The 17,311-nt window shown below is 29.9% G+C and overlaps 2 protein-coding genes across 2 annotated transcripts; both read right to left on the bottom strand.

Annotated features, from left to right (window-relative positions):
- Window positions 1-4,482: 4,482 nt before the first annotated feature.
- On the bottom strand, window positions 4,483-6,162 carry LOC124945889 (BTB/POZ domain-containing protein At1g55760-like). The gene is made up of 4 exons (XM_047486410.1): window positions 5,772-6,162; window positions 5,548-5,693; window positions 5,360-5,484; window positions 4,483-5,276 (listed from the first exon to the last, which is right to left on the bottom strand). The coding sequence occupies exons 1-4, from the start codon at window positions 5,888-5,890 to the stop codon at window positions 4,677-4,679; spliced, it is 990 nt and encodes a 329-aa protein (XP_047342366.1). The 5' UTR covers window positions 5,891-6,162; the 3' UTR covers window positions 4,483-4,676.
- Window positions 6,163-13,663: 7,501 nt separating this feature from the next.
- On the bottom strand, window positions 13,664-16,178 carry LOC124946136. The gene is made up of 3 exons (XM_047486702.1): window positions 14,296-16,178; window positions 14,025-14,223; window positions 13,664-13,940 (listed from the first exon to the last, which is right to left on the bottom strand). The coding sequence occupies exons 1-3, from the start codon at window positions 16,142-16,144 to the stop codon at window positions 13,670-13,672; spliced, it is 2,319 nt and encodes a 772-aa protein (XP_047342658.1). The 5' UTR covers window positions 16,145-16,178; the 3' UTR covers window positions 13,664-13,669.
- Window positions 16,179-17,311: the final 1,133 nt, after the last annotated feature.

The raw sequence follows: 17,311 nt of genomic DNA, 5'->3' as shown, positions 1-17,311 counted from the left end.
GATATTTCTCGGTCGGATGTAGGGAATGGCTAGTTTTCTTAGTCGAAAACTAGACCAAGGTAAAATCCTCGATCGGATGCCTGAATTTCTCGATCGGACGCCTTTTAAAAGATGTTGTGAATCTTTTTAAACTGTGTTATTGAGCTAGAGCTCAAGAACAAAAGATTGATTTTGAGAATTTCAAAATTGAATTTGAGTGTTTTTGATTTAGACTAATTCGTTCAAATTGATTTTAGTAGAAAGCTTTAAAATGATCTTAAGATTAAATTCAAATAAAAAAAAGGATAGTCAAGTAATATTCAAGATCAGTTGAACTAAAATGTAAAAATTTAAATTTATAACTTGAATTATAATGTGAATTAAAGCTTAGAGTGAGTTAGAGAATACTCTTGAACTCCTTATGAAGCTTGTGATGATCCATAAACAAGCCTTAGAGCCTAGTTCCTCACGAGGAAGAAGACAAGGCAGGATGAAAACATTGTTGTTTTGGGCCAAAGTGTGAACGCACGTTTGGGTGCGGCATTCCGTCCGCGTTTGGGCTAACGACGTTGGCGTGCGCGTTAGAGGATTCAATGCTATGCGGAAGCGCTTGACTTCTGTTGTAGCGGGCGACGCGGTCTGCTATGGTTCGTTGGATGATGCATGGGCGCTCATCTAATGGTTGCGTGGTTTGTTGTCGTTTCTTCTATTTTCAGCTACACTGGATCATAACCTTTTTTTAGCTTTGGAGTCGGTTTGAAATTGATTTTTCTTTACTCTTTTTGGCTTTATTTTTCGACCTACAAAATATATAAAATATTTTAATAGACATAAATATTTATTTTGTTTATTTATTTTATTTTATTTGGTACTTTCTAAATAATTAATTTAGAATTCAAATGATACAATATTGATATCAAATTGTTTATTTAATTTGTTTGAGTCTTTATAAAATTAATTTAAAATATAATGAATATAATATTTATTTTAAATTATTTTATTTTATTTTAATCAGTTAGTTAGAGTTTACTTAAAATAATAATTATTATGTAATCTTAATTTGTCAATTAATTATCTAATATTAGTTTTTCTTGATTTTAATTATTTAAAATATTTATTTAATATTTATAAATTAGAATACTAAAATTTAGTGCTTACCGTACTAATATGTTTTGTGGTGTCATAAATAAATCGAAAAAGTTTTGACGGACAAAAAGGTTAACTAGATGAAAGAAAAAAGAGTTAAAATTATATTTAATATATAAAGTTAACAATGGATTGTAATCAAATTTATTATGTGGTTTCCATCTAAATTGTATTGATTATGATAAATTCTTTTTAAGTTAGATAGGTAGTCATCCTGGAAATGGTCCAAGAATGATATTTATATTCTCTTAAATATTAATAAAAATAAATAAACATATCACATTATTAATTTATTATTATAATAATTTATCATTTATATTTATAAGTTTTATGTTTTATTTATTTATTTACATTTTTCATAATATAAGTTTTTTAACTTATTAAACTGTATATGAACTCAACATGTATTATTCAAATTAAATGTATTTATTTTTAAAATAAATTCAAATTTAATTATTAATTTAGATTGACTTACCTAACCCAAATAAAATGTATAAATCCATTAATCAACTTATTATTCATTATCATTATCATGTGGTTGAATTAGGTAACCTAAATTAAATTTACATAATTTTTTATCTAGATCATATTATTTACCCAATTTCTTATCCACGTCATATTATAAATTATTATGGGTTAATTAAATTTATTAGATAAGTTAAATAATTTTTAACTCATTTTTTTATTTATAGTCTTAATACACTTTTGATTGGTTCAATATGTTTTCAACAATCTAACAGTGTGATAACACATTTAATAAGTTTACAATTCAATTAAAATTATCTCAATGTTTAACATATTTAGACATTTTTAATATATTGTTAACTAGTTTAATGCGTCTTAATTTATCTAACACGTTTTTAATAAATTAACACATTTTCACTGTAAGTGACTCAATTAACACGTTTTTTTATTATACTTGGAAAAAAAATTAAAAATAAATTAATAAGTTAAAAGTATAAAATCTTACCAAATCACATTTATTTTTCTAATTATAATCATATTAACTTTTTTTATTTTTTTAAATTTTATTGTAATTTAACTAATATTATTAACATTTATTTTAATATACGGTGATTAATATGATAAAATAACTTTAAAAAGTTAAAATTATTATTCAAAATAAATTATAATTTATTTTTAAAAAAATAATCAAAATAAAAAGTTTTATCCTTAAAGAAAAAAAGTATCATATTTTACAAAATTTGAATTGTTTTAAAATTTATTTGAATAACTTAAACAAAATTCAAATTTAACTCATCCAAATTCAATTCAACTCAACTCAAATACCATACTTAAATAGTCTAATTTTGGTTGAAATATACTCACCTCTAATATATATTATAGAAAAAATATAAATTTTTAAAAAATATATTATAAATAATCTCTCGTATGGAAATGGTAAGTATCCGGCTAATTATCATCCTAGGAACCTCACTCCAAATTAAGTGAATTAAAGTCGTTTTAGTAAGAATATATATTAAACGGGAAATTTGACGAAGATGCTTATTTCCAAATTTAGCATAGGCCAAATAAAATTTTCAAATTTAACCTTTTGCCTATGGAAAAAGACCTTTTTACCCTCAAATTTAAAAAAAAAATCAGTTTGTTTCCTTCTCCCCTTCAGTTTTCCCTCCCTCTCCTCTTTTCATATTTCCAAATCGCCTCCTCCTCGACGACGGCCGATCCAAGCCCACGACCCACCTCTCCCCGACGACGATCCAAGCCACGTAACCCCACCGCTCCCCCGACCCCCGACGACTGTCCGAGCCCCCAACGATATATCTGAGCCCCCGACGACGATCCAAGCAGAACAAAGAACGATTATCGCTGCGAAGAACGATCCAAAAAAATTAGGCTTAAAATGCATCGTTGAAGGTTGACTGAATCGTTTTGGGTTTAAAATGCATCTGTCGAAGGTTGTTGCAGGCTGTCGAAGGTTGTTGCAGGCTGTCGAAGGTTGTTGCAGGTGACGATGCATCTGTCGCAGGCGACAGATGCACAGTCGCATGCGACAGATGCATCATCGCCTTCGTCAGATGTATATTCCACCGTAAAACCAATCAACCAAGCTCTAAAACCATTAATCCACGACCTAACCTACACCCTAGACTCTAAACGACGAAACCCTAAACATTCTTCCATTTCAGCGATGAAACAACGAAAGCGATGAAGGAAACGGAAACACAGAAAACTAACCTGAATGTTGAAGACGTTCCAGTTTCCTTGGTTTTGTTGGATCGTTCTTCGCAGCGATTATCGTTCTTCGTTCTGCTTGGATCGTCGTCGGGGGCTCAAATATGTCGTCGGGAGCTCGGACAGTCGTCGGGGGTCGGGGGAGCAGTGGGGTTTCGTGGCTTGGATTGTCGTCGGGGAGAGGTGGGTCGTGAGCTTGGATCGGTCGTCGGGGAGGAGGCGGTTTGGAAATATGAAAAGAGGAGAGGGAGGGAAAACTGAAGGGGAGAAGGAAACAAACTGATTTTTTTTTTAATCTAAGGGCAAAAAGATTTTTTTCCATAGGCAAAAGTTTGAAAAAAAATATTTGGCCTATACTAAATTTGGAAATAACCCCTCTTAGGTGAGTTATTTCGTCAAATTTCCTTATTAAACAAGTCTTGTCAAATGTTAATTATGATATAGAAAAAAGAAAAATCATCATCATCATAATAATAATAATAATAATAATAATAATAATAATAATAATAATAATAATAATAATAATAATAATAATAATAGGTGTTTATTAGCCTGGGAAAATCATTTAATTGATTTATGGAGTCAAAGTTTTTTTTATGAAAATATTTATACTTTTAGCTAAATAAAACAAACAGCTAATAAAAATATATAAAACTGTATAATTTTAGATAATAAATCAATAAATATATTATTAAAATGAAAATCAATAACTTTCGTAGTCCAACGGTTAGGATAATTGTCTTCCAAGCAATAAATTCGGTTTAACTCTCGACAGACGCCAATATATTTTATTTTTTTCGAAAATAACATTTGTTGACGGGGTCTGATCTGTTGTCCAACCGCATGTCCCCAATAATTGTCGTCTTTTTCAAAATTCTGTATGAAAAGTTTTCTCTCTTTTTGATTTTAAAGTGTTTTGAAGGAGACAATATTAAAACATACCGTGGAACGGAAGATCTGCCCCTAAGCCTAAACAATATACTCAATTTGACAAATAAAAAATAAATGATTGTTATAATAAAATTATTTTAATAATTTACAACTTATTATATAAACATTTTACAGAGTTTGTTAGCAGTTAGAGACCAAAATTACACTCATTTTCAATAAAATACCACTACAATCAAATAGGAAAAAGAATTGATTTTTATAACAAAGTTGATTTAATAATTTACAACTTATACTTTATGTACAACATGTACATTTAATTTACTTTATAGAATTCCCTAATTTTGCTATATATTACAAAATGTTTAAAAATAATCATATAACATGAACATCAATGTAGTATATAAATTGCTATGTACAAATGACATTATACACAATCTTCTTCAAACACCAATGAATTGATCAACTCAGAAACCATTCCAAGCCACTAAAACCGAGTCAAAGATCTCCATAATAAGTTCTCGATTTCCCGATTGAAGAAAATCATTAAACTCGTCACGGATATCAAATATCTTTCCAAATTTAACCAAATATTGCAAACAACTACACTTCAACTCCGACAATCCATACAAAGAAGCATTCTCGAGCCTCTCAAGAACATTATTAGCATCTATATCTTCCATGAGGCTCTCGTGGCACGCGTCTTTCAAATCTTCAACTTCAAACATTTGGGCAGCTGCTAGAAGCGAGAGCCTGTTGGTTTTAAATTCTTGGTCCGATTGTATGTTTCCATAAATGTAATTGAGGAAAACACGAAAGGATTCAATAGACACGTTTGGGATGTTTATAGTCGAACTTTGATTAATCTCTTTAAGAAACAATTTGTTGAAAAAAGGCGATCTTGATGCGAGAACCGCGCGATGAGCTTGTAGAATTCCGTTTGAAACGCGAATTTCGACATCGGATTGAATGTTTTCGGATAGCATTCGACCGAGGGATGTTAGGGCGAATTTATTCGATTGTTTTTGTCTCAACCCGTCTGCCCAAATTGAAAAAGGCTCGTTTTCCTGATGGTTTTTTTTTTTCAATTAAAAAACAATGATAACTAAGTTCATATAATTTGATTTAATAATTAAACAACAAAACATACGTTAGAAACAGGGGAAGAGATCTTGAGATCAAGAAATTCAAGATCAATGATGAATTTTGAAGTCAATGGAAGTTCAATAACCCAAACGAAATCGCCAATGTTCTTGAGTTTTCTATCTGTAACTTCTGTAAACAGAGAATCAATCGATCATTCATCAAAAAGATTGAATCTTTATGAATGATTCATACCTGGGTGAGCTAAAGATCTTCGATCCCCAGCAAAGGAGATGATCCGAATGATGAACGATGCAATCGGAGGACTGTCTTTAGTTAAATTCGATGTTTCCGGGTATAATTTAATGAAAATCGTCCGTTTTTTCTCCACAGATAAATACCTTAAACAAATAGAAATCCAATTAAGAAAGAACTAAAGAATTGAAGAAGATGAAGATGGGTTAGTTAATTGAACTAACCAATTCCAATTTCCGATCATGAAAGGATCTGATTTGCGGTAGGTAGATGGAAGTAAGTTATCGATACTCCATTGGGCAAGGCGCGACGTCGTCTTGACTTGATAACCAGAATCGGTCATCTTGGCGGCGGCGGCGGCGATTTCATTGAAACAGTCGAAGATTCTTGATTTGAAGAGCCCCAGATTTGGTTTCTGAAAGGAGTTGAAAGAGTGAGTGGTGTTGTGTTGATACTTGAAAGAAGAATATTCATGAGAATTGATCGATGTTTGAAATTAAGGAAGAGATCTAAACATTTTGATGGGTTGAGATAAATTTATGATGATTTGGGTTAATAAATGGGAATGGGATGCAAAGGGAGATGTGTTTGATCTTGCTTTACTCCATTGATGGCGAAAGTATTTATCAACAAGATAATAATGGTTGTTCTAGAGAGAGACAGGCCATCAATGAAATTGGAAATATAAAACTAACCTAATATAACAACTTTTACCTTTTTTTTTTTTTTTATTCTTATCATTAATCAAACTAAAAAAACAGTTTTTTAAAGTGACCGAATTGCCACGATTCATAAATATTTTAACTTCTTGTTATTAAATTTATAAAAAAAGTATATTTTAACTTCACGATTTAACTTATTTTATAATATCTAAACCATTACAACAAAAAATTGTTATACATAATTTTAACATTAAGGAGTCTTAAATGGCAAGTATTAAATTATGAGATTTAAAATAAAATGTAAGTCCCATTTGACAATTTTACTTTTTTAAAATCTTACCCTTTTCAATTTTATTTTATTTTATTTATTTTGAATGTATCATTCTTCCATTCTAAAGAAAAGCATAACTACTGTTAAACTTTTTTTTAATTTTAATATTTGACATCATGAGCTTATAAATTTTTTTTTATAAGATTTTATACAGTTTTACATAAATATTAAATTTATGTTTATAAATTAAAAATAATATTTTTTAAATAATTCATTTATATTAAAAATGATTAAAATCGTTTTAGTACAAAAACAAAACCTAACATAAAAAAAATGAAGATAAAAAATAATACAAGCACGTTATCCAACAGATTATCGAACTCATATATCTTTAAAAAGAATGAATAACTCTCTGACCTATCCGTTGACTTTCTAAAACGAATATGAGAAAGTGTGATAATATAATAACATTATGAATGATTCGTGTCAAACGACTACGATCATTGAATGTTCGAATATTTCTATTTAATTAGATAATTCACTAGAAAAATAATTGAGATAATAATCCAAATATGTATTCATTATATATTAGCCGCTTCATTTCAAATTTCACAGCAATTACCCAAAGACTCGGGCATTACTTAGTGAATCTCAATAATACTTCACAAAAGACTTCATAAACTAGTCACACATGACAATGCAAAAGTAAGTGAGTCACTAATTCGACATATACGACATCGACTTATCATAATAAAACTTTTTTCCATAATGCCACAAGAATCCCACGAGACCCCATATAGAATCAGGAGGCTCCCAACCACATAATCGTCAATTACATATATCACTTACAATCCACTAATCTATTTTTCGAATTTTAGTCTCAGTAAAACAATATATGTCAACCAAGAGTTCCCAATAGTGATTTAATGACGTCTTTCTTCGAACTATTATTGATTCCATAAACGTTCCAAGTAATAATCTTTTCAATCATCTATGAATATAATCATAATAACCCTTTCTCGGCTTCGAGACACACTTTCTCTCTTGCATATAACCCTGCAATAGATCATTTAGTTTCTTCAGCTAACAACGTTGGTAGTTGTTTGATGAAGGGCTTGGGTGGAAAGTATACAAAAGGGGTGAGATCTCACACACATTGGGTCACACTTTAGTCTCTAATTCAAGGACCTCCCTTAAGAGAAAGTTATTTTCATTCAACATCATATTATATGTCGAGAATTCCATTAAGATGTTCTCATGCATTGACATCATATTCTGTCTCAGAATCCACTGATTCCTCATCGGACACATCATAAATAAAACCGGCAATTTATTATTTGTAATCTCAAGATAAAGGATTCTAATAGGGGTGGTTTGGATTATGTCTTTCATAGATGACCAACATTCATTTTCTACCTCATCAATCGTTTCTTGTTCGGACAATAAATTTGAATTAGGATGGGATGCCCTTAACTTTTGATACTCCACCACTTGCCCGTACTCCCTTTTTTGACAATCGAGGTGGCATTGCAATCTGAGGGTTGTGAAGACGAATACTCAATCTCAGCCTTATGAAAACTTGTTCTCTCATTTAATCCCTCTTCAATCTACACGACATCCCTCGTGCCCATATCAAATTTCTCTAAATTTGTCATCTCAACAACTAGCATTTCAACATCCGCAATGCTAGCCATACAAATTCGATCAACGTAAAATGAGGTTATCATTAACTCTCTCGTTTGCCTAAACAAAGTCGATGACTCCAACACAAGTGGATTCGATGTGCTTGTTCCCGGTGAAGGAGACATGACAATAAGACGTTCATGACATACCATCACCTTATACATTTGTATTTCGTTACCAACAAAGTTGGATTATGGGTAACGAATATGTGAATCGGAGTAATGCACCCTCATTCTTACCAAATCGGTCTTCTCCAATAATTGAGTGTTCTCATTGAGCTCAAAAATCCCCTAAGATCATTGAGTGTATTTCGACTAAGAAGATTTTGATTCGACATATTCGTTGACATTCCAAACAATCGAATCCATGTACCATCCATATCTACTGAGTCTTATGATGTGTTCAAGTGCAACAACTTATAAATTCACAATATTAACTAACTGATCATTATTGAGTCGTTAGATTCCTTCCTCGATTAACGGTCTAATACACTTATCGGTTGTCATGCTAAATGTTGTTTTAAATTCTTTCCATAGAGCAACATATCTTCTATAAGAGTTAAAGTCATACCAAAAGACTCCCTAATTAAGTTCAAATCCGAGACGCCTTCGGTTTTAAGCCTACGTCTGAAGAACCCAACATAAAAACTTTAATTGGATCAAGTCTACCTCAATCGTTCTTCTTTTTATTTTTTATTTTTTATTTTTGACATAGCTAAAACCCTAGGTCACGCCTCCCACGTTTAAAATTCAAAAGATTTGGGTCTGACATGAAACCGTCTACGTCTAGTCTACCCAAATAACCTACATTCCAATGTCTGTCACTACTACAATGGTTTGAGCTTTAGTCATACGAGGTTCCGACTGCACCACTCTAGGCCGAGTTTGTTGCCTAAGTTGTATGTCAACCCGATAACTCTTTGTCCTTTGGTTATGGAAATAGAATCTAGTCGAGAATCGACCCCCTTTTTAGAGACTTCTCTCTACCACCAATATCATTCACAATACAACGCATAACCTACCCGGACCTGGAGGCATGAGGCGTCCTTAGGGGGTGCTTAAAAAGTCGACTGAAGACCGATGGCTGGTGTAACCCTTCGACTCCCACGTCTCTCTCACGATGTTCTACGTACTACGTTACTTTATCCTAAAACTCACATGAGGTTGTCCATCCAACCATTAGATTGCATGATCTACTTGCTCACTAAAAATCAGTTGTCTTATGAATAATATGCGCATCTCAGATAGGCTTTCAATAAATATTTTAAGTGTGTGAATTTACCCATCCTTGGAAGAGACGAGAATATAACCTAGTTTTTCTAAATTAAAATTATTATCACTTATTCGAATAAATGAAATATATAATTTTATATTACATCTAACTAATTTTTTTAAACTAAATTATTAGTATTCAAGTAAATTATCTATTTTACGAATTTATTAGTGTACAACAATATTATTAAGTTTGATCCTTAATAAAAACGTAATAAAACAATATAAAAAAATTTTAAAAATTAGAGTGGAATTAAAAAAATTAGAGTGGAAACAAATTCAACTAAAAACACAGTAAATTGAAATGGGTAAAGGAATCTTCTTCCAGTTAAAAGAAAATTATTAACATTAATAATTTCTTACTCAAAACTTTACACTAACTTGATAAAGGGATATTTCTTCTAGCCTAATAACAACAAGAGGTTAATATTCTCCGTCTCTTTGAGAGGTCTTGAATTCGAGTCCGTTAGGCGACAAATTTTACACTTGTTTAAATGATTAAGTGTGTTTGCGAGCTATGTGCTCAACCCCTTATGACCACATTTTTTTTAAAGTTAAATAAAGTGATTTTTTTCTTAATGTCAAAGGAATATTTGAACTTAAATTATATTTATTTATTTTTAAAATTAGAAGGCTAACACTATCTTATATATTTTCCACTTTAATTTAATATATTCATAATGAAATAAACTTAAAATATTTAATTTCTTAGATAAAAAATTAAATAAAAGTACTTAGAGAATTTTTTTAACTTGAATTATACCAAATAAAATTTTTAAAAAAAATCATTTAAAATATAATCATGATCAAATTTTAGTTTTAATTTTATCAAAATTTTAAAAAATTATATAAAAATATTAATTTTTAAATAAGTTCAACAATTTATATTTTTTTTATAAACAAACTGTACGTGTAAGTTAATAAGTTTAAAATTAACATCATAATTACATTATTATAATTTAGATATCATAATATTTAATATTTTATTGAGCATTATAAATTCTAATCTTAAAATATTAATTATGCATCACACTAGCAAAACACTATTTTATTTAAAAACAATATAAAAATCTAAAATATAAACAATGCTGTTTTATTGGAAGAATGTAGTTAAGTAAATAAAATATTTATATTAAGATATTTAATATGTTATATGCATAATGAATCTTTTTATTATAATAAGATATTTAATAGGTGTATAATGAATCTTTTTATTATAATAAGAGATTCAATCATTTAAGTTACTGTTGGTCAAGGTGCAATATGTCTTTTGTCCATTAATGGGGTCATTTATTGATCAGTTGGTGTGCAAATATGACTTTTTCTTTATGTCAATAACTGCTTTATTTATTTTATTTATTTTTAAATGAATAGATTGTATTGATTTATTGAAATTACATATATAATTAAGTTTTTTTATGTCATGATCCCCATAAATAACTGTTATGATAGACAATAAATCATATTATGTAAGTAATAAAATTTGAAATATTTGTTTTATTATATATATAATTTTTTTTTCATCTAATTTACTATTATATAACTCTATTTTGTAATAATCAAAATATTGGTGATCATATTTTTTTTAGAAGAAAAATTAGAATGTTGATGCGGGTGGATGATTTATATATATTTACTATTATATATATATATAATTATTTATTTAATTAAAATATAAAAATAAATTTATTTTATTTTAAATATATAATGATATTAGAGTAACTAGGAAGATCCCGTGCGATGCACACAGATAAAAAAAATATTGTTACAACGTCCCGCGTTAATCAAATTTGGTGTTAAATTTAAAATATAAAGTATTATTAGCGTAGTTGGTTAAAAAGTTGTAGTTATTTGGTTAGGTTGCGAGTTCAAAATATATCTATAGTATTTTTAATTTTTTTTTAACCGTTTTAAGTTTTTAGACGGGTCAACTAATAATCCGACCTAAATATTCATTTACTCTCACATATATATTCAAATTAACTACAGCTCTCGACCCAGCAATAATTCGGACACTTTCAAAATTAAACATGATTATATATATATATATATATATATATATATATATATATATATATATATATATATATATATATATATTATTAATTAAAATTTTAAATAATATGTTTTTACTAAATAAAAAAAAAAATTAAAATAAAATAACCAAAATCAAACCAGCCCGAAGTGGAATTTTAATATATTTGTAAGTAGATCGTAAATGCATTCATATTTCAAACCAGTTTATCTCATATGATTAAAACTTTGTAAAATAATTATAATAACTAGGTTTTCAAACTTAAAAACATCACATCTATCTAATATAAATTTTTAATATAATAATGATACTTTAAAGTAAAATATAAAATTTATTAAACAAGCAGTTGATTAAAACTCAAAATATATTAACTAAAATTATGATTTATTTAAACAAAATTATACATATATCTAAATTTAACATTTTTCTTCTAAAAAGATATTTATGTTTTTTTTAATTGATTTTATTTGATTAATTATCTTCAAATTAATTTTAAATATATGTCCAATATATTTATTGAATATGTATAGTGGGATATTCAAAAATTATTAAATTCACTAAATATATGATATATTAAATATGTTGAATCTATGATAAAATGTAGAGTTTTGTTAAAATATTATTTTACTTAATATGACCGAATTCAATTAGATTTAATGTGTATCATACTAATAACATAACAAATTTAAGCATTTATATAATTACCATAATTTAAATAAAATAAAAATCAAACCATCTCTATCATTAATAAATAAATAAATAATAAATGAAAGAGGGTGAGGAGTGGAGTGTAAAAGTTTAGAAATTGGAATCTAAAGGAGCAATAATGTATTGCGTGTAGAAATAGAGAATATACTATTAGGACTTGTTTGATATGAATTATTTCTACTATTTTAACCTCTAAAACAATTATTTAAATATTAATTAAAATTATATTTCCATTTTCGTTTACAAAATTTAAAATTATAAATATTTTAATCATTTAATTTAAATAAAAGGTTATGTTTCAAATAATCTAACATCAAACAAGCCCTTGAGAAGTGGACAAGAAAGGAATCATAATAGGCCCTACCAAACATTTATTTAGGAAATTCCAATCCCACGTCATCATAATAAATATCATCATCCTTATTACCAACTGACAACAAATCCGACGTTTAGCCTAGCCCAAAGAACAAAATTATGTTTTTTTTTTTTTAAAATTTAAGATATTTTTTCAAATTAAAGTGTTAATAATAGTTATTATACCGTTATGCCAAACAATACTTCTCCTCGTTCTTTTTATATATATATATATATATATATATTAAATCATCCACTAATATATATATTAAATCACCAACTAAATATATTATTTTATTATTAACTCGTTAAGATAATTAAATGTTAAAGTTTTATTGTAAAAATAAAAATAAAATAAATTTTATTCATAATACAAATTTAAAGTAAAAAATCATGATTATGAAGTTATATATGAACATGGACCTATTTGAGTTAGTTTTTTGTACATTTAAATTTCACTTTATTACATGATTATATTATATGAAAACTCTACATCACTACATATTTAATATATTAGATATTGGATGATTATTAAATAAACAAAATTAAATCCTAACACACTAAAGTTATAACAATTTTAAACAATTTTTTTATTTAACAAAAACAGAAAAATGAAATCGACAAATTTATAAACATTTTATTTGTACCAGTGCGGATTGGATTAGTTCCGTAATTTTAATAAACTTTATATTCTATTCTAATAATTCATTTTTTTATTATAATAAACTTTATTATATATAGTCTTATATAAGAAATGCCTAGTTTGTAAATTTAAGCTTAAGGAGTTGAGTTCAGAAATTTTTTTTTTGATAAATAACAAAATTTGAATATTCATGTGCTCAAGGTCAATTTTCTTAAAATGTAATATTTCTAACAAACAATTATACAAAAGCAAGTTTTACTTAAACATAGAAGCAACCATGAGTCATTTACACAACATCTCCTCCAAACAAAATAGATAAATAGACAAACTAAAATGCATAATTTCCCATGCAGTCAAGAGGAGGTTTACAAAACAAATTACAATAATAACCCCCACTTCAACTGGGATGCTTTCCACTAGAATCGAACCCGAATCCGAAAACTCATGGCGGCGATGAGTTTCTTAGTTCAAGTCTATTGACATCCAACCGTTTTATTATGGAAAAGAAGCAAACATGTAAGTAGAACTTGGATGCCATTCAAAATTCAAGTCACCATTATACCCTTGTTTGGTTTCATAGCCGGGATAGTCACTTTTATTGAACTCGGTTTCTCCGACCAACCAAAGCCCTTCTAACCATGCCAATTCTTTCAATTTCCAATCCTTATGAAAACCATTTGTCTTGTGCGAGATGTGGATTTCTCCGCCCTCTCCCAACATCTCCTTTGCATTCAACAAGAACCCTCTTACCAGTTCCAAATGCTGCCTGGAGAAAACATATAATGCTACATTTTCATTTTCTTTGTTTAGATGACGTCGAGTAAGGAGCGAAAGAAGGATTTATTAGTACCTCATCTGAGTTTGGCGCGATTCAGTTTTGGGGCAACTGGAGTAAGGAAAGTTGTAGATAATGCGGTCGAATTTGATGTCTTTCCAATACAAGTATTTGGACATTTTAGTAGCATCCACTCCATGTCTGACGGTTGCTCCCCTGTTTGTCAACTCCTCGATGTTTCCAGTGGATTTCTTGTAATTACATCGCAAGTAGGCTGCTCAAAACAGACATATATATCAAAGATCAATCGATACTATAAATAAGGAGAGGCGATGAATTATTTTACCTGAGTTATTGAAAGAAGTGGCAGTTATATTAGAAGCAGATGAACCAAAAGCCACGGCTAATGAAGCAGAGAAAGAGAAATCTCCTTCACCAACCATCAATATCTTTTGTTTGTTATTGTAATGCTTCAACCACACGATGTTATTATTTCCTAAATCAATCTGGGTGATGGCCATCGTATCGAATTCTTGTAATTGTTTGTTGTCATCTACCTTTTTTGCAGCTGGTTCTTTTAAGATCACATGTTTTTCATCTTCTTTAACAATCAAGGTCTTGTTGATTGTATCATCTTTATGATGATCAATTTCTTTCCTTTGCTTGTTTCTTTGATCAGCTAGATGATTGTCAATTCCACTCTTTGCTGCTATGCAAACTTGAAAGACTGATCCTCTCGCTTTAATAATAAAAGGCTTTTCTTTGTTTTCATCAATCTTCTTCTTTCCTAAATCAATCTTGGTGATGGCCTTGTTGATAGTATCGAATTGTTTTATTTGCTTGTTGCTGAAATCAGCTAGAGGCCTGTTGTCATCTACCTTTTTTGCAGATGGTTCTTTGAAGATCACAGTTTGTTCTTCTTTTTTAACAATCAAGGTCTTGTTGATTGTATCATCTTTATGATGATCCATTTGTTTGTTTCTCTGAGCAGCTAGATGATTGTCATTTCCACAATTTGCTGCTACGCAAACTTGAAAGACTGATCCTCTCGCTTTAATAATTAAAGGACTATCTTCATTTTCATCAATCTTCTTCTTCTTTGTCGAAATGAAGGCATTGATGATCGGCTCATTCTTGCCTTCCTCTATAACAATACTCTTCTTCCTCCATGCCAAAGTGCAGGCCTTGTTGCTAGTCTTATTCTTAAGAAAAATGTTACTCTGATTAGCGATTGGCTTGCCATTTTCATCTTTTGCAGTAGAATCGCTCGAGCTGTTGCTTCCGCTTGAATCATAGTTGTGAAAATCATCATCAATCTCCTTTTTTTTCACATTCAAGGATTTGATGATCACCTTATTGTTGCAGCGGTTGTCAACATTTTCTTTCTTCTTTGTCACATTCGAGGCATTTCTTTCTTCTTTGTCACATTTGATGATGGGCTTAATCACAATACCCTCTTCAACAATCTCCTTCTTCAAATTCTTCTTCCATCTTAAAGTCACATCCTTACTATAACCAGCTTCTTTTCTTTGCTCATTATTTTGATCAACAAGGGGTTTTCCATTTCCTTCTTTTGCAGCAGGATCAATGTGAACTTGGAAGACTGGCTTTTCTTGGTCTCCCTTCCGAGGCAGCAGGGCAGCCTGTATGCTTACGCCATCTTCAACAATTGCCTCGTTAATCTTGCCACTGTCTTCACCGAACTTCTTCTTCCATTTCTTGTTGATTGCCACATCCTTGAGATGACAAACTTCCTTTCTCTGTTGATTTCCCTGATCAGTTACCTTTTTGGCAGCAGGTTGAAAGCTAACTTGGAAGACCGACCCTCTGGATTGAAAGATCTCAGGCTTTTCTACGTCTCCATTCAGAGAAATCGCGGGAGCCTCGATGCCTCCTTTATTACCCAAGCTGTAGACATCGCTTGAACCACCTTCATCAATGATTGACTCAGAATTCTTGCTACATTCGTCAACAACCTTTTTAGCAGCAGTTTCTTCAAAGCGAATTTGGAAGACCAACCCTGTGGATGATTGATAGATCAAAGGATTCTCTTCTTCGTCTCCCCCCTTCCAAGGCAGCAGGGCATTCCCTAAACCTGCTTCATTTTCCGAGTCGTGTCCATCGCCTGAATAACTCCGAGGTGCAGGAGAGGTGACAAATTTCTCCCCGCATATAGCTGAAAGTAACTGTCCCATATTAATTAATATGATGTGATTTTACTTAGAGCTCAATGCCTACACAGCTGAAGAATGTCTGCCTGCATACATACATACGCGTTTAGGAAATAGAGTGTGAAGACTATTAATTAAGTACATGTATGTATGTGTGTTTGATCATCGTCAGTTTCCTAGCTAGCTAGCTAGGGTATCGATCTCAAGTAAAACATTTCGATTGACTAATTAAGTTCATGTAGGTTTTGCATATGCTTCAGCATTCAAATAACGAAAGAACAACTAAATTCCGTACAAAAAACACATAGTAAACAAACAATGATCGGAAAATTCCATATACAGAATTTGTTGCATTAGAAGTTGGACACAAAAATGAAATTAAAAGAGCTAGAGTGCTTCGATCAGTTTGTGATTGATTGTTGATCGGAATTTGAAATATAACCGATGCGATTACAGAGAAAAAGATTAAGAGAATGAAACCTGTAATGGAGGAGGAGTGTTAAGCCGATCTTGCAATGCGCTTCCTCTGGTAACGACGATCGAAATGGATAAATGTTTAAAAAGGCAGAGAGAGAGAGATAATAATAAAAAATGACTGAGAGAAGACTGAAAGAAGACCTGTGAAGAAGAAGAAAGTATATATGTACAAACTGTGCATGGCTATTGGTTCGTACCCTGTGAAATCCCCATTATATTTCCAACGTTAAATTAGGTCCTGTTTGTTTGCTTCTCTTTTTTTTCTTTTCTTTTTTTTTGAGCTTCATCATTTATATTTTTTTAGACACAATGTCTTCTTAAAAAAAGCAAAAGCTTTATCACTTTAGCGTTCTTTAATGGCCTTATCAACCTAATCCAACGAAAGTCTATCCTCCAACATATTTTTTGCATTGTATTAATTGAATCAAAAATAATTTCATAAAATTTAGGTTTGATCTTAATGGCTCATCAAACAAATCTTTAAAAAAATTGACAATTCTCATAGAAATTTATGGTTCACTGTCATAAAAAATTCACCCTCAATCAAGATGAAACTAATCACATTATTTTTTGTTTGCACGTTTGAGATATTTTGGAAAAAATAGTTCCGACTTTTAACCATTTGTTCTACTTCGCTGACGTGCCCTCAATTTCTTTCTCCTTATACATATCGAGCAATTACTAATAATGTTAATTCAAGAACTAACATCTTCA

The sequence above is a fragment of the Impatiens glandulifera genome, chromosome 7 (genome assembly GCF_907164915.1).
Source record: "Impatiens glandulifera chromosome 7, dImpGla2.1, whole genome shotgun sequence".
NCBI lineage: Eukaryota > Viridiplantae > Streptophyta > Magnoliopsida > Ericales > Balsaminaceae > Impatiens > Impatiens glandulifera.
The sequence above is the reverse complement of the archived record's forward strand: the minus strand, read 5'-3'. Positions and strand labels throughout refer to the sequence as shown.

Coding starts and splice junctions, on each gene's coding strand:
- LOC124945889 (XM_047486410.1), bottom strand. CDS start 5,890: ATGACCGATTCTGGTTATCAAGTCAAGACGACGTCGCGCCTTGCCCAA. Junction 5,485..5,547: donor AAGATCTTTAGCTCACCCAG/GTATGAATCATT, acceptor CTCTGTTTACAG/AAGTTACAGATAGAAAACTC. Junction 5,277..5,359: donor TCTCTTCCCCTGTTTCTAAC/GTATGTTTTGTT, acceptor AAAAACCATCAG/GAAAACGAGCCTTTTTCAAT.
- LOC124946136 (XM_047486702.1), bottom strand. CDS start 16,144: ATGGGACAGTTACTTTCAGCTATATGCGGGGAGAAATTTGTCACCTCT. Junction 14,224..14,295: donor CACTTCTTTCAATAACTCAG/GTAAAATAATTC, acceptor TGTTTTGAGCAG/CCTACTTGCGATGTAATTAC. Junction 13,941..14,024: donor TCGCGCCAAACTCAGATGAG/GTACTAATAAAT, acceptor TGTTTTCTCCAG/GCAGCATTTGGAACTGGTAA.